This window comes from Sapajus apella, unplaced genomic scaffold (assembly GCF_009761245.1).
Source record: "Sapajus apella isolate SASKATOON/1434 unplaced genomic scaffold, GSC_monkey_1.0 scaffold32, whole genome shotgun sequence".
NCBI classification, from domain to species: Eukaryota; Metazoa; Chordata; class Mammalia; order Primates; family Cebidae; genus Sapajus; species Sapajus apella.
In genome coordinates this window covers 17,658,627-17,676,767 of record NW_022436972.1, presented here as the reverse complement: position 1 = coordinate 17,676,767, position 18,141 = coordinate 17,658,627, and the positions used below count along the sequence as shown (strand labels likewise).

The 18,141-nt window shown below is 35.6% G+C and overlaps 1 protein-coding gene across 2 annotated transcripts in view; it reads left to right on the top strand.

The window, feature by feature from the left end:
* The window catches only part of RB1 (RB transcriptional corepressor 1), a 165,947-nt gene extending 151,233 nt beyond the window's left edge, over nt 1-14,714 (top strand). The window contains exons 21-27 of one of the 2 annotated variants that reach the window (XM_032294665.1): nt 1,769-1,873; nt 2,970-3,083; nt 3,186-3,349; nt 5,387-5,417; nt 9,039-9,181; nt 9,688-9,737; nt 12,834-14,714. In XM_032294665.1, the coding sequence (XP_032150556.1) occupies nt 1,769-1,873; nt 2,970-3,083; nt 3,186-3,349; nt 5,387-5,417; nt 9,039-9,181; nt 9,688-9,737; nt 12,834-12,907 (681 nt within the window). In that variant the 3' untranslated portion in view covers nt 12,908-14,714. The remainder of the gene's footprint in view (nt 1-1,768; nt 1,874-2,969; nt 3,084-3,185; nt 3,350-5,386; nt 5,418-9,038; nt 9,182-9,687; nt 9,738-12,833) is intronic. The other variant, XM_032294666.1, reaches the window with a different exon arrangement.
* The last annotated feature ends 3,427 nt before the right edge of the window (nt 14,715-18,141 follow it).

Sequence of the window (18,141 nt, the reverse complement as noted above, 5' to 3'; positions counted from 1 at the left end):
TTATGCTTATCATTCATAAAGTGATGAACATTTGGGTTGTTTTCACTTTTTGACTATGATGAATAATGTTACTGTGAACATTCATGTACATGTTTTCATTTCTCCTGGGTACATACCTAGGGGTAGAATTGGTAGGTCATATGATAGCTCTATGTTAACTTTTTGAGGAATGCCCAGATCATTTTCCAAAGTGGCTATACCATTTTACATCCCTACCAATAATGTATGAGGTTCCAATTTCTCTATATCCTCACCAACTTTTTAATCTGTGTTTTTTTTTTTAATCATAGCCATCCTAGTGTGTATAAAATGGAACCTCAGTGTGCTTTTGATTTGCATTTCTCTGATGGCTAATGATGGTGAGCACCTTTTCATGTGTTTACTGGCCATGTGTATATCTTCTTTAGAGAAATGTCTATTCAGATCCTTTGCCTTTTTTTTTTTTTTTGAGATGGGAGTCTTGCTCTGTTACCCTGGCTAGAGTGCAGTGGCACAATCTTGGCTCACTGCAACCTCCACCTCCAGGGTTCAAGTGATTCTCCTGCCTCAGCCTCCCAGGTAGCTGGGATTACAGGCGCACGACACCACATCTGGCTAATTTTTGTATTTTTAATAGAAACGGGGTTTCTCCATGTTGGTCAGGTGGTCACCACCTGACCTTGTGATCAGCCTGCCTCGGCCCTCCAAAGTGCTGGGATTATAGGTGTAAACCACCACACCCAGCTCAAATCTGAAGTTTTTAAGATTTATTCCTGTTTTCCTCCAAAAGGTTTATAGTTTTAGTTCTTACATTTAGGATTTGCTCCATTTTGACCTAATTTTTTAATATAGTTGAGGTAGGAGTCTCGCTTCATTCCCTTGTTTGTGAATAGCTTGTTGTTCCAGCACCATTTGTTGAAAAGGTTTTTTTTCTCTCGTCATTGACAGTTGTCAAAAAATCAGTTGACTGTAAATATATAAATATTTATTTCTGGACTCTCAATTTTGTTTCACTGATCTACATAAGCTATTCTTATGCCAGGACTACCCTGGCTACACTTGGCTGGTAGGATGCCAAGCAAAAGATGATTTTTGGCATTCTTGCCAATAGTAGATGAGAGCAAGAATGTTGCAGAAGTAATGAGTACTTAAATTAGTCTATAAAGTTCATACAAATAAAGTCTGACATTTAAAGTCACAGGGAATCATTTTTAAATATCTTCTATTGAAATGTAATACATATATATAAAAACCTGCATCTCAAAAGGATACATTCTAATGAAAATTCATCAACTAACTTAATTATATAACCAACATCCAGATCAAGAAACAAAGCATTGTCAACAACACATAAGACTCTCTTACATGCCCTTCCAGTCACCGTACCCTCACCACCACCACCAAGTAGGCTCAATATTATTTTATCTGCTAGTTTGAAACATTTTCACACCTGGATTTTTTATGTGCTAGTTATGCAAAATTAACTGATTCTAGTTTCAACTTTTCTGGGAAACATTTAAGGGACAGGAGCCAAAGTTAGGGTAATTGACAAACCAGGTGATCAGTTCTAAATAATTGAGCCTTGGTCATTTGCATTTTGTTCTTTAAACACACTTTGGGTTAAACACTTCATGTAGACTTTCAAACTGAACTCAGTATAGAAAGAGATAACTATGTAGGAAATTAAACTTTTCCTTTTTGAGGCCAAAAGAAAACAGTGTTTTTTTTTTTTTAGAACAAAACCACATAATAAAATTCTGACTACTTTTACATCATATTTATTTACTAGATTATGATGTGTTCCATGTATGGCATATGCAAAGTGAAGAATATAGACCTTAAATTCAAAATCATTGTAACAGCATACAAAGATCTTCCTCATGCTGTTCAGGAGGTAGGTGATTTTCCATAGTAAGTTTATTTGATAAATCCATATCTGTAATAAAGATAATTTTATTCATTAACAGTCTCATATATTCTGACCTTATTATGTAAATTTACAAATAAAGACTTTTATATTATTTATTTGTAACTTAAATGCTTAAATGGAATTGGAAAGATAAGACAAATTATGAAATTATCCATATTCATGGTTTTTTATAAATTTAATAAGTAATACTTTGTGTAATAAGCAAGTATTTATAATAAACCTGGCATGAGTCATAGTACATTAGACGATCTTTTATTTTTATTACTTTATAGGAAAAGTCAGCATGAATGCAGCCTTGCAAAGAAATAATAAAAATGTTCAGTATAAACATATTTTGTGTTTCCGGTTTACCTTCCCTTTAGAGAAATAGGAGTAGTAAAATATACTTGGTATGACGCGTTTCATACTGTTCTGTGGAAAGTGAGTTGTGGGATATGTTTCCCATTTATTATTAGAGTTTTCAAAAGTAATACAAACCAAGTCATTTTTGTTTGTATGTTTGAAGTTATTTTAAATTCAATCATTTAAGTGTATAATGTGTCAGAGGCATCTGATATAACCTCTGTGTTTTTACCTAACTAAAATTTGAGTGAAATCTAACACTAAAATATAGTGCTTTTACTAAGTGTCTACTTCCTGCAATTGAGTAATGCATATTTAAACCCTTATAGAATGGGAGGATACAGGGAGGTACAGGCCAGAGGACATAGTCTAAATATTAATGGATAATATCACTGGCTTTCACTTAGTTCTGGCCCTTTGAGTCCCATAATGCTTTCCATTCTACCAGCCTGTCTACTCCTCTCTTCTTGGATGGCCAGCTATTCCATCTGCTGCCTGGCTGTTTCTCTCAATCATCCTATGACATTTTGCTTCTAGTAGAGCAGCTATAATCCAAGCCTAAGAAGGCATTTTATATTATTTTTTCCTTATAATATGTGCTTCTTACCAGTCAAAAAGTTTTACAAACTTTTAGGAAAGAAAATCTAAAGGTAGAAATTTTAAAATTAATTTAACAAGTGAATTTTACTTTTTTTTTTTTTTTACTCTTCTTCCTTAGACTTTCAAACGTGTTTTGATCAAAGAAGAGGAGTATGATTCTATTATAGTATTCTATAACTCAGTCTTCATGCAGAGACTGAAAACAAATATTTTGCAATATGCTTCCACCAGGGTAAGTCAAAAGTATCCTTTGATTGGAAAAATCTAATTATAAAGTAATGGGTCCCATTAAAACATTAAATAAACGATACTACTTTTTTTGTTTTTGCTCCAGCCCCCCACCTTGTCACCAATACCTCACATTCCTCGAAGCCCTTACAAGTTTCCTAGTTCACCCTTACGGATTCCTGGAGGGAATATCTATATATCACCCCTGAAGAGTCCATATAAAATTTCGGAAGGTCTGCCAACACCAACAAAAATGACTCCAGGAACAAGGTGTGTGCATTTTCTCTTTAGGGAAGTAGTAAAGAATGAAAGGGGGATAATTTTGATCCAAGAATAAAAATATAAAGCTTTCTTCATTTCAAATAAGCTAGACTCTTGAGTCTATTTGTTTATTTAAGTAACATAATGAGAATCTAGGGGGAAAGAAAATCTATTTACTTGGATGGGTTTACAAATTTAGTTATCAGATTTCCTGACTGCTAGGGCTATCTTCTTTTGTAAACAATTTTTGAACCAGTTTGGTTATATGTTTCAAAACACTTTAATATTTTTGTAAGTAATCAATCTGCTAAACAAAGCAGGTTACTTTAGGTTGAGTACTTTTAGTTTGTAGTTTATTGGATGTCCTATGAATTTTGCTTCCTGTGGATTTTGTTCATTCTGCTGGTTATATTAAATGTAGATTACTGTCAATTAAGTCTTTAGAGGTCCATTCCTAATCCTGCTGGCAGCCTCTTTACCACCTTACCTTGGGCAGGTCTCTATCTCTACTACATAGGGGTGCTGTGGATCAGCAAAATGATGAGTATGAAGCTGTTTTAAATTCTCAGATGAAAGGTTGTGTGCAACTATAAATCATTATATTATCTTCCCATCCAACCACAAGTGCTCTCTGGCTTTGAAGTGCTTCAATTGACTAATTATATATTATCATGGGCTATTTGAAACTGACTTTATTTGTGTAAAGTAGGAGGCAGATTAGCTAGTATAGTTAATGTAGTCTCATCTCAGAAATTGTCAGCCCATATGGTTGTCCCTAATGGACAAGAAAAGGGAGATATATTAGCCTTTTAGAAAATATTTGCATGGTATATTTAATTATTTAAGTAGTACATACTCATGATAAAAATTGCAAACTCTACAGAAAAATATGAAGTAATAAATAATTGGCAATATGATACAAATGCTCTCATGTGCCTCTATATCATCCTTTATTTATTTGGTGTTCTTATAGTTGGATATCTGTGTACTGACTCCTTCTACTTGTTCCAAGTTGCTAAGATGCCACATTATGTCTATTTAAGAAAATTTACAGGCCGGGCGTGGTGGCTCACACCTGTAATCCAAGCACTTTGGAGGCCAAGGTGGGCGGATCACCTGAGGTTGTGAATTCAAGACCAGCCTGATCAACATGGTGAAACCCCGTCTTTAAACAAAAAAAAAAAAAAAAAGAAAAGAAAAAAGAAAATTTACACAGTCCCATGCCACTATATGAAAATGTATACTTAGGTAGTTTTTTAATAGTGGTTATTAATTCATATTATGGTGATAATGATGGCTACTTCCTGATCCTTAGTGAAATCAATTTTGTGTTGGTATTCTTTAGCAAAAAAGTCATATTCTGAACATCCTAACTAATAAATCATTGGTCAGGCATTAGGAGAGCATTATATTTAGAATGATGACCACTCATCGAGGAATTGGAGAACAAAAAACTCTATATGTACTAGTTCCATGTTCACGTTTTCAAACCTTTATTGAGTCATGTCAGGCTAATGATGTTCTTCAGCTTTATTATCAAGAACATAAATTATATGGTTCAAATAAAGACAGACTAATAAAGATTTCTGACTATATATTTGATATATGATAACTAGCCTTTACTATACCAATATAGATGCTAATTAGAATTCTGATTATTACTTAATATTCTAAGTTTTTGCCAAATATAACCTGAATTTTAAATGAGAAAATATGAAAAATTTGATAACTTACCCATTGATTTATGAAGAACTAAGTAGGGGTAAACTTGAAACTTTCCTTTGCCCTCCTTAAATATGGGCAATGGCAAAATATGTTCTTGCAGACCTATGGTTTTTGCTTTAAAACTAAGAGACCAGGTGAGTATATGATTAAATGGGCACTGTTAGAATAATCCCCAAATGAATATAGTTTGTCAGTGGTTCTAGGGTAGAGGTAACCTTTCACTTGGAATTCCTGATAGTTCAGAATGATGTATCTACGCTCATCTCTGCAAAATTGTATATGATTTTTATTACTAATTGGTATTCCATCTTAACTTGACAGAATCTTAGTATCAATTGGTGAATCATTTGGGGTGAGTATTTTATTTCTATGAAATATAATAGTATGCATTGTAAGTATAAAAGTAATTAAAGTTTTCTATGATTTGGATTTGCAAATGCAATTATTCAAACACCTCACTCAGGCATATTGCATAGAATTTTATGAGATATATACATATCTCAGATTTACTTTAAAATCAAGTTTAATCTCCAATTATACTCCTAATTAGTGAACTTCAAAACTTTTCTAAATGTTCCTTTGAGATTATATAATACACGTATATACATTTGTGTGTATACATGCATATATATGTGAGCTGTTTTTGCTCACAACACTTCTATCACCCAATATGTGAGATTTTTTTTTTTCTCACACAAATATATTCTTCAACTCTCTGGTGTTCTACAATTTAATTTATTTCTGACACTAATTACCCAGAGGCAGCATCAGACTCCACAGGTTCAAGGGCTCAGTCCCACAAAACTGGTCTCACTGCAGACACCAGTCACAACTGTCAGGTTCCCAGGCTACACCACACTTACATCTGACTTGGATACAAAGTTAGGGGATTTCCATGTGTCTCTTCCTTAGGTTTGATCATGTGCCAGAATTAGTCACAAAACTCTGGAAAAATTTTTACTTATTGTTATCAGTTCATTATAAAAAAATGCAAATGAACAGCCCAATGGAGAGGTATTATATAGGGTGAGGTCCAGAATAATCCCTAGTACAGGAGCTTCTGTCCCAGGGAGTTGAGGTGCACCACCTTCGCAGCACTTGGACATGTTTACCAACTACAAAAGTCTCCCAACCTTGTTGACAGGTTTTTATGGGGGTTTCATTATGTAGGCATAACCGATTAACTCAATCTCCAACCCCCTCCGCTCCCTGGCTAGAGGGTGGGGCTAAAAGTTCCAAGCTTCTACTCAAGGCTTGGCCTTTCTGGCAACCAGCTCTCATCCTGATTAGCTAGAGGCCCACCAAGTGTCACCTCATTAGAACAAAAGATGGTCCTATCACCCTTATCACTTAGGAAATTTCAAAGGTTCTAGGAACTCTGTTCCAGGAACCAAATATCTTCCTACGATACTATGTATGTATGTACATAACCTCATAGAAATGTTTATAAAACAGTTTTGAAATCACTCATTATGAGAATGATTTGAAATGAGATACTCCAAAATGTAAGCCCTATATCCAAATGTCACCAGCCTGTCCCTGCCTGTCTTCTCTTTCCATACATATACACTTTTTGTTTGTCCTTCCTCTCAGACTTCTCGGACTTCTAGGATATTCTTTTTCTGGTACACTGATTAGGAATTGGTTACATGAGACCCTGACTCAATGAAAGTGGCAGGGCTTCATTCTAAGAGATCCAAGGGAAAGCTTTGCTTTGAAATATTTATTCTAGGCTGCAAATCCTCGACTCTAGTTGACCTTCCATTAAAGTCACTAATTCAGCAGTCTCAGATTCAGTACGCATTACTATTAATATGTTGCGTTGCACCATCTCCACACTTCCTGAGAGCATATTTTTTATTTTTTTTAATTTTTATTTTTAGAGACAGTGTCTTACTCTGTCACCTACTCATTATAACCTCAAACTTTTGGGCTCAAGTAATCCTCTCTCCTTAGCCTGCCAAGTTGCCAGAACTACAGGCATGCACCATCATGTCCAGCTATTTTTTTTAATTTTTTGTAGAGACAGAGTCTTGCTTTGTTGCCCAGATTGGTCTTGAACTCCTGGCTTCAACAATCCCCTGCCTCAGTCTCCCAAAAAGAGCTGGGATTACAGACGTGAGCCAGTGCACCTAGCCAGAGAGCTTATATTCTTTTTTTTTTTTTTTTTAATTGAGACGGAGTTTCACTTTTGTTGCCCAGGCTAGAGTGTAGTGGCCAGTCTCGGCTACTGCAGCCTCCACCTCCTGGGTTCAAGGGATTCTCCTGCCTCAGCCTCCCGAGTAGTTGGGATAACAGGCATGCCCCACCACACCTGGCTAATTTTTTTTTAGTTTTTAGTAGAGACGGGGTTTCTCCATGTTGGTAAGCCTGGTCTCGAACTCCCAGCCTCAGGTGATCCTCCCGCTTCAGCCTCCCAAAATGCTGGGATTACAGGCATGAGCCACTGCAGCTGGCCAAGAGCTTATATGCTTATAGGAATGGGAAGACTGCCTATATTATGTATTGTTACATAATGCATTACCCCCAAACTTAGTGACTTAAACATTTATTATCTCCATTTCTGTGGGTTAGTAATCTAGGCATGACTTAGCTGGACCAGAGTTTCTCCAAAGTCTGTGATCAAGGTGTCAGCTGGGCCTGCAGTCACCTCAAGGCTCCACTGGAGGAGCATTCACTAGCAGACTTATTCAAATGGCTGTTGGCTGATCCTGTATGGGTACTGACCCCTCTATTGGTTTCTTGCCCTTGGGCCCCTCCATGGTGCTACTTGCTGCTTACAACATGGCGGCTTGCTTTGCCCAGAGCAGGGACTCTGAGGGAGGCTGGGAAATAAAGAGCAAGATATAGAGGTTGCAGTCTTTTTGTAATCTAATTCTGGAAATGACAGTCCATTACTTTTGGCATATTATTTTGGTTAGAAGCAAGACAAGAGTAGATCTAACCCAGACGCAAGGGGAGGAGGATCACACAAGGAGGTGAATACCAGGAGGTGGGGTCATTGGGAGCCATCTGAGAGGCTGCCTACCACACTGCCCCAAGTAACTAGGGAGAGGTAAAAGTTTGTATGCCAAATGACCAAGTGTTAAAATGTATGTTGCAATAGTTGATGATGGGCTGCAGCTGTCAGGCTTTACAAAGGAGCTTTGGGGCCTTATAAGGACAATTGGAGCTGGCTAGATATCACATGGTGGTCTTCAAACATTTTTGCTTGCCATAACCTCTAAAATAATTGAGAAAAAGTTGAATGTACCTCCATATCTTAAAGCTGATAATTTAAAATATTATAAATTTAATAGCAGCACAGGATTCAGTTTCTGTTAAATTGTATATGTGCTCCAAATAGATTTGCCATCAAAACCTGTTTCGAATTTAATATTGGGAGAATTCGCTCATTAAATTTTTGGAAAATAATGCATCATTGGCGAAGCTAATCCTCACTCTTGATTCTATCAGTCAAATCAGATATAATTTCTATCAGAAAGTCTATAAGACTTGTCAACAAAATACCCATAAAGTGAATCAAAAATTATTATTCATTGAACACATAATCTCTTATCAAATTCTTGTGACCTTCCCTCTGCTGGTTATATAATAGCCTAAAAGAAAAAAAAATGTCAAAAGCAAATTTCCAGAAAGCTGTTCCAACTTGCCTACTTCTGAAACGTCCTGTATAGGTGGGTTCTGAAAATGAGGAACCAGGACTTGCAGAGTAGTCAGTTGCTGGAGGAAGAATGTGAGCTGCATGGAAAAGACAGGAGGATTGACAAAGAATGGGTGTTTAACTGGGGATGGAATTAGGGAGTTATTCTGATTTTTACATTTTTCATATATTTTATTTGGTCCAATGAAGCAGAAAATTAAAATGAAGTGATTACCTCTGCCAGTTTTTGACACACCTCAAACTATAACTTGAGGTTGCTAAATACAACACACTGGCATTTAATGATTTAAAGTATTCTATAATTTGTAGACTTCTGAGAAGTTCCAGAAAATAAATCAGATGGTTTGTAACAGTGACCGTGTGCTCAAAAGAAGCGCTGAAGGAAGCAACCCTCCTAAACCGCTGAAAAAACTACGCTTTGATATTGAAGGATCAGATGAAGCAGATGGAAGGTAGGAACCATTATAGAATGTTTTCCAGTAGCTGAGATGGTCATCTGGGGAGTCCAGAGTCTCAGCACTGCTCCTGACTTACACCTGTTTCTTTCATGCCTAGTTTATTTGGAAGTTGTGAGAAGGGCTCCAAAGAATAGATATGAGTGTGGTGCAACGTTAAAAACGCCGTACAAATTGTGTGCCAACATTCAGTGAAGATAGTTGATGTTAAAACCTGCTCTTTTTTTACAAAGCTATTGATACAATTTTGTTATTCTTAACATTAAATTTAAAAACGTTTACTCTCAAAAAATATTAACCACTGTGTTTTGTAAGAACCACTGAAAAAATATATAGCATCATAAATTTGTGACATTTATGTTTTAGATGGTTTTTAAATGTTAAAATTAAAAGGTACTCACTAAAGTAATCACATAAGTCATCGAAAGCATCATAGTTATTGGAAATTTGAATTTTTCACTTATAAATACACATAAAATACTTTTCATTTTTTTAATCTACAGTAAACACCTCCAAGGGGAGTCCAAATTTCAGCAGAAACTGGCAGAAATGAGTAAGTACTTATTTCACCTTGTGTAAATGAAAGAAACAATTGTTTACACTGCAAGAAGTCTTTTCATTATATAAAAGAATGTATAATTTCTTCAGTTGGCAGGCTTGTTTATACATTTAAAATATAATTCAATTAAGATTATTTACCTACAGACATTTGCGGATTAAATGTATGATGCAAAGTGAAGGTCACTTTTACCCTTTCTATGATCTTTCATGCAGGAAGACTAAGAAGTGAAACATTGGGCCGGGCGCGGTGGCTCATGCCTGTAATCCCAGCACTTTGGGAGGCCGAGGCGGGTGGATTACCTGAGGTCAGGAGTTCGAGACCAGCCTGACCAACATGGAGAAACCCCGTCTCTACTAATAATACAAAAATGAGCCAGGCATGGTGGCACATGCCTGTAATCCCAGCTACCCGGGAGGCTGAAGCACAAGAATCTCTTGAACCCGGGAGGTGGAGGTTGTGGTGAGCCAAGATTGCACAACTGTACTCCAGCCTGGGTAACAAGAACGAAACTCTGTCTCAAAAAAGAAAAATAAAAGAAGAAGTGAAACATTGCTTGACTGTGTTCAACACAGATGGCTACAGTTAGAAAATAATTTAGCAGAAATATAAAGAGGAACTATTTAAGAGTGTTAGATAGGGAAAGGTTTGATAAACCTAGCATATGTGAACATCATCACCATTATTTAAGGAATAACCTTTGATTCTGCCATTACTGAACTTTCCTAATTTGCAAATCTTAAACAATTTCAAACAAAAGTTTCCATTACTGGAAGTCAGAATTTTAATAAAGAACACTATGTCATTTTCCAAGTTATACAGAGTGATACAATGTTAGGGTAAGTGGAATTCTATTCAGAGTTACTTGGAGAGTAGAAAAAAATTAATCAAAGAATAGTAGATGGCAAGCAAACTAGGAAAGAGGTAAACGTTCACTAACTACTATTGGGTTGTCTTAGGTAGGTGTGGTAGTGAGTGTGACATTTCCCAGTATCTAGTACCAGATCCATTGATAGGAAAAGGAACTGGGATTTTGAAAGAAGACAAACATGTAGAAAATAGGTAGGTGTTAAAATTATCATTCCTAAGTCACAGGACACACCAATGAGAACAATACCAACTAAAATAAAATGAGAGACTTTCTCTTAACACATCTTTATAGATACTAACTTTGAAAATAGAAGATATTTATAAGAATGCTTTTGTTTAAAAAAAAAACAACCTTTTTTTCTATGTATTATTTTTAAAGTTAAAACTAAATAAAACAAAATTTTCTAGGTATAAATGAATTGCTTTTTGGATTTTATATCAATTTACATATATATTCCTATTTTAACTTTTAAACAGTTGTGTCTTTTCCCCTCAGTACATGAAAATAGACAAGAGACTTATAACCAAAATCAGGCCTTGAAAACATATGGAAACATTTTGGAACCCACAAATATGCATTTAAAAAAGAGCTGAAAGCTGTAAAAACATGTATATTTTCTTAGAGAAGAGTTCAGTTGCTATAGTTAGTACATTTCCCAGTGACACACTTAGCTATGATGGTGAGCTTCCTCTGCCAGGCCAAAGTTCAGGACCTTTGTGCATATACAAAATTGTGAAAAAGCAGCCAGAATTTTAACCCCTGAGGCTAAGGCATTTCTTTCTGATGCTCTTCAGCTTTTCTTAAAGAATTACGTTTAGAAAAGATCATCTTACAATGCTGGATTGCCCAGAATGAAAGGGCAAAAGGAAGACAGTTAGAGAACTCTTGACTATTTTTCTTTATTTTCCAAATGTGCTTCTTTATAAAGAGCTCATGCCTACCTCTAAAATCAAGTTAAGGATTTTTAAGAAATTTAAAATAAGCATTCTGGCTTCGTCTATATTGTAATTAATAATATGCTTTTAACATGGCCATGTCCCAGGTAGGCACAGCAGCTCATGTCTCTAATACCGGCACTTTGGAAGGGCAAGGGAGGCCTTGCCTCATCAGAGATGAGGTTGCTTGAGGCCAGGAGTTCAAGACCAGCCTAGGCAACATAGCAAGACCTCATCTTTACAAAAAATTCCAAAAATGAGCCAGGTGTGGTGGAATGAGCCTGTAGTCTTAGCTACTGAAGAGGCTGAGGTAGAAGGATTGATTGAGCCCAGAAGGTCAAGGCTGTAGTTATCATGATTGTGCCATTGCACTCCAGTTTAGGCAACAGAGCAAGAGCCTATCTCAAAAAAAAAAAAAAAAAAAAAAAAAAGCCTACTTTAAATGAGCTATAATCTGATGTATTTGCAGTACCTGTACCTGCAGGGCATCTCCAAACATAAGGAAAACTACAGCTTTGTAAACAATACCACCACTCACTCTGGCAGAATCAGTCTGGGCCAGCTGAGTATATACTTCTGGTATATACTTCAGCAGCTTCTGGTATATACTTCTGAGTATATACTTCAGCAGCATATACTTCTGCTGAAGTATATGCCAAGCCTCAACCACCTCATCTCTGGAATAGTAGCCTACAAAATGGGGCATACCTGGAAGTATGCAAGATCATCTTTTGGGGTACATAAAATAGAAGTTCTATTTATCTCATCTTGTTTTAATGTTTGCTGGGGGTATGTGTTTTGTAATTCATACATACATACATATTTTTGTGATACAAGATTGGAAAAAATTTACTCACAGGTATAAATGATTTTTAAAAATTTGGAGACCACTGCTTTTTGGAGGCGGGGTGGGAGGAAATTTTTATTCATTTATTGTTTTTAAACTGGTATATCATAGTTATACATATTTTAAGGGTACATGTGATGTTTTAATACATGTACACCATGTGTAATGATCAAATCAGGGTTATTGGGATATCTGTTACCTCAAACATTTATCTTTTCTTTGCACTGGGACCATTACAATTCTAGCTACTTTGAAATTTGCAATAAATTATTGTTAACTATGACTCCCTACAGTACTATAAAATACTAGATTGAAGACCACTGCTTTTGCAAGGTCCTGAGCACCTCAATTTGACATGAGCATAATATATATGGCAGCCACTTGCCACCTTACCCAGTACCATCAGTGCTGTTAACAGTTCTTCATTCTTTTTCTAGCATCTACTCGAACACGAATGCAAAAGCAGAAAATGAATGACAGCATGGATACCTCAAACAAGGAAGAAAAATGAGGATCTCAGGACCTTGGTGGACACTGTGTACACCTTTGGCTTCATTGTCTCTCACGGATATGACTATCACTTTCCCAGGTTCTGTTTATGGCCGCATCTAATATCTTCAGCTCTTTTTGTGGATATAAAATGTGCAGATGCAATTGTTTGGGTGATTCCTAAGCCATTTGAAATGTTAATCATTGTTATTTATACAAGATTGAAAATCTTGTGTAAATCCTGCCATTTAAAAAGTTGTAGCAAACTGTTTCTACTTCCAAAGTAAAATTGCTCTGCTTCATGGATAGTAAGGATGGACCCAGAGTGGGAGTCCTGATACCCCACGCCTGTCTGACTACTTTGCCTTCTTTTGTAGCATACAGGTGATGTTTGCTCGTTTTTATTAATTTATATGTCTATTTTTTTAATTTAACATGAACACCCTTAGAAAATATGTCCTATCTATCTTCCAAATGCAATTTAATTGACTGCCCATTCACCCAAATTATCCTGAACTCTTATGCTAAAATGGATTTTATTAGAAATTAGAAAAAAATTACTAATTTTGCATAATAGATTTTATTTTACTATTGGAATCTGATATACTGTGTGCTTGTTTTATAAATTTTTGCTTTTAAATAAAAGCTGGAAGCAAAGTATAAACATGATACTACCATACTACTGACACAGATTTCATACCTCAGAACTTAAAAGAACTTATTCTTTCTTCATCCAACTTATATTTTTAAATGAAGATTACCGATAGTACTCTTGGTTTTTATACCATTCAGATCACTGAATTTATAAAGTACCCATCTAGTACTTCAAAAAGTGAAGTGTTCTGCCAGCCCTTAGGTGTAGAGGACCCTAACACAGTATATCCCAAGTGCACTTTCTAATGTTTCTGGGTCCTGAAGAATTAAGATACAAATTAATTTTACTCCATAAACAGACTGTTAACTATAGGAGCCTTAATTTTTTTTGCATAGAGATTTGTCTAATTGCATCTCAAAAATTATTCTGCCCTCCTAAATTTGAGAAGGTTTGTGTTTTCTCTGGAATGGTACATGTCTTCCATCTATCTTTTGAACTGGCAATTGTCTATTTTATCTTTTATTTTTTTAAGTCAGTGTGGTCTAACACTGGCATGTCTAAAGCCACATTGTTTCTAGTCCAAAATTACAAGTCATCAAGGGTCATTATGGGTTAGGCATTAATGTTTCTATCTGATTTTGTGCAAAAGCTTCAAATTAAAACAGCTGCATTAGTAAAAGAGGCGCTTCTCCCCTCCCCTACACCTAAACGTATATTTAAACTATCTTGTGTGATTAACTTATTTAGAGATGGTGTAACCTAAAATAGGTGGTATTTAAGGTAGCTTCAGCTAGCTTTTAGGAAAATCACTTTGTCTAACTCAGAATTCTTTTTAAAAAGAAATCTGGTCTTGTTAGAAAACAAAATTTTATTTTCTGTTCAATTAAGTTTCAAACTTACTATTTTGACAGTTATCTTGATAACAATGGCACTAGAAAACTTTACTCCATTTCATCATTAATTTCTGCATGAATATTATACAAATCAGTTAGTTTTTAGGTCAAGGGCTTACTATTTCTGGGTCTTTTGCTACTAAGTTCACATTAGAATTAGTGCCAGAATTTTAGAAACTTCAGAGATCGTGTATTGAGATTTCCTAAATAATGCTTCAGATATTATTGCTTTATTGCTTTTTTGTATTGGTTAAAACTATACATTTAAAATTGCTATGTTACTATTTTCTATAATTAATAGTTTGTCTATTTTAAAATAAATTAGTTATTAAGAGTCTTAATGGTCTGATGTTAAGTTCTTTGTATTAAGTATACGAATGCTCCTCTTCTAGGAGAAGATAGATAGGAGATAACTCTCCTAGTGTATCATCCATTCTTAGCCTTTAAGGGGCTCTATATGCTAGTGATTTCCAAATTTATTTTTTCAGCCCTGATCTTTTCACAGAGGACAAGATTCTTGTAGCCAACAGAACTCTTGATTCCTACTCCCCTCTACCCAGTTTCTCAAAATACAAACTAAAATCAAATAAAAATCTCTTTTTCCTACCCTGGTCTTTCTACATTTTATTAAACACTTATCAAGTAAAAAACTTAAGAGCTATCTGCTTATTCTTGTCTGGACCACTGCTAAAGACTTCTAACTCCCTGTTCCCTTTCTTTACTGTCAAACTCCTTAAAGAACAAAAATGTTTCTTTAAAAATGTAGATTGATTCACATTGCTCCTCTACTTGAAGTACTTATCAGGAATTATAAAGCCCATACTGACTTCCCAGTCTCATCTTGTAGAATTCTTTCCTTGTCACTGTGCTTTAGCCACACTGAGTTTTTTCTTTAAAATGCCAAGCCTATTCCTACCTTATGCTCTTATATTTCTTCTTCCTTCTTCCTTGAATGCTCTTTTCCCACAGTGTTGCATAGCCAGTTCCTTTCTGTCTTTCAGAGGTCAACTCAGAGGGTTTCCTTGACGACCAAGCTGAAATCATCACTTTGTATTTTATCATTCTCCTTCAAAAGTGTAACAGCATCCATCTATCACTCTTTCCCACCATCTGAAATTGCCCCTCTCCTTACCTGTCTCCCCATCCCTAGCCACTCCCCACCCTAGATTGTAAGCATCCACCTAGCTATTCTTACTTACCACTTTAGGTTTTTCCATATTTTTCCGAGTATGTGAAAACAAACAACATTCTCTCTTCCTCTTTTAAAATGCCATGTACTAGTACCTACCATATTCCAGGCACAGTTCTAAATGCTAGATATATAACAATGAATAAATAAAACTAAAATCCCCATCCTTGCATAACTGACTTTCTAGTTGCAGGCAAAGAGAGCACACGAATGAATAGATGAGGACTATATAGTATGTGAGATTCTATTAAAGACTATTGAGAAAAAGCAAAGATGAGGGCAAGGAAGGCTGGTAGGGAAAGGAGTTTTAAAATTTAAAAGAGAGTGGTCAGGGAAAGACTCCAGTGATATTTGGGCAGAGAGCTGAAGGAGACGAGAGTGAGCCAGACACGAACAGGAGTCAAACATTCCACAGAGAGAGAGGTAGGAATATGGCTGGTGTGTTTGAAGAACAATTAGGAGGTCACAGAAAAATGGGCAGCACATATCTTTCTTCGTCTAATGCAAAGTATAAAAGGCCTTTATATATATTACAAGTCTATAATCCTTTATCTGTAGTTCCAAAATTGAAAAAAGCTTTAAAAGTCAAGGGATTCTGTGTGTTTTGTGCCAAAAGTCATATGGGCTCAAAACCATATGTAAACTGGCACAGAGCTATTTATAATCTTTATCATACTTGAAATATTCTCATTTCACTGCAGAAATATTAATATGTTTGATTGGGAGCTAACCCAGACCCTAATTAGGTGTTATGTATTATTTGGCATATGTACCATATTCTAATCATTCTAAACTCCCCCCAAATTATGAAAACCCTCTGGCACCAAGAGTTTCAGACAAGGGATTATCTTAAATTTATATGATTTCTCAAAAACATGGCAGATGATGAAATTCTTTCCTTCTGGAACAGTGCCATGTTTGTTCCTGAAGGAAGAAAAAGTACGCAGAGCAGGAAAAGCAGCAAGCATATCTCAATAGGCTGTATTTATATTGGGTGGGTATCTTAAATGCAGTATGCAGTCTCTTAGGTCACGTCAAAATCAAGCAGCCTAAAACATACTAAAAATTTTTCAGTCTGGATGGTAGAGAATTGCTCACTTCTAGAGATGAATTTAGTGTTCCAGTTTTTAAATGCTCACTATAATAAAAGGAGCAAGTTCAAATTAATATATTTATTTATTTATTTATTTTTTGAGACAGAGTTTTGGTTTTGTTGCCCAGGATGGAGTACAATAGCACGACCTCGGCTTACTGCAACCTGCATCTCCTGGGCTCAAGCGATTCTCCTGCCTCAGCCTCACAAGTAGCTGGGATTATAGGCACACACCACTACGCTCAGCTATTTTTTGTATTTTTAATAGAGACAGAGTTTGACCATGTTGACCTGGCTGGTCTCGAAATCCTAACCTCAGGTGATCTGCTCACCTCAGCCTCTCAAAGTGGTGGGATTACACGAGTGAGCCACCGCACCAGCCTATTTACTTTTTTATTACAGTTTTCTAAAGGTACAAATGGCCAGGAGGAAACCAATTATACTAGTTCTGTTATCATCTGGATGATTTCACAGAAACTTGCTTTTAGAAGTATATTTTTGTTCCTCATTTTAGGGCCAATATAGTATACACATAGAGTTTCAATAGATTTTCCTGTGGACTAGATATCTTACAGGACAACTCAAACCTTGCTTCTAAGAAATATTAAATTTCTACCGTAAGTGTAGCTTCTTAAATAGAAATATATTATGGTAGCACTGTATAATGTCTACATGAAAGTAAAACAGCTCTTTTAATGCACAGTGAGCATAGTCATCCATTCTCAATACATTTTGTGTGTGTGTGTACATTATCTTGGGACTATATTAGTATTGACATATGACAACTGTCAAACAATGACAATATGAAAGGCTAAATTTATTGCACAGACCAACCTCAGTTACTTCCTAAATACAAAATGTTATGATTTTTAACTTAATTTACTGAGAAAATTGGTAAGCTTTGTATTTGTTTTGACAAAGATTGAATTAAAAATAACAGTAAAATTTGATTTTTTCCTTTCTCTTCACAATTCTTCCAACTCTGGAGGGCATCATCAGATAGATAAGATTATATAGTTTGCAGTTGCTTCTTTTCATTATTCCTGGTTAAGAATCCAGACTCTAAATAAAACTCTCCATGTTAAGGTCTAGAATGACTGGCAATTTACATGAACTATAACCTGAAGAACATACTTAACATTCTTAACCTTTGTTTTTAAAACGAATTCAATGGGATCTTCACAAACCTCTATCAGCAGATGAGAGCACTTCTTCATTCCTATAAAATCATAACCTTTCTTAAGTTAGGGGACAATTATTTTAGAAGCACTAACACATTGACTTCCTTATGGGAGCAAGAGAAGAAACAAAACTTTTGGGAAAATCTAAGATAAACATGTGCAAAAAAAAGGATCCATTAATTTCAGATATAGTGTCCTTATGAAAATGTACATTTTCTCTCACATATCACTAAGGCTCTTCAAACACTCTTCTGTTAGAAGGAAATTTTAAAAAAGGGAATGTTTTTCCTTTCCACAGGAGTGTT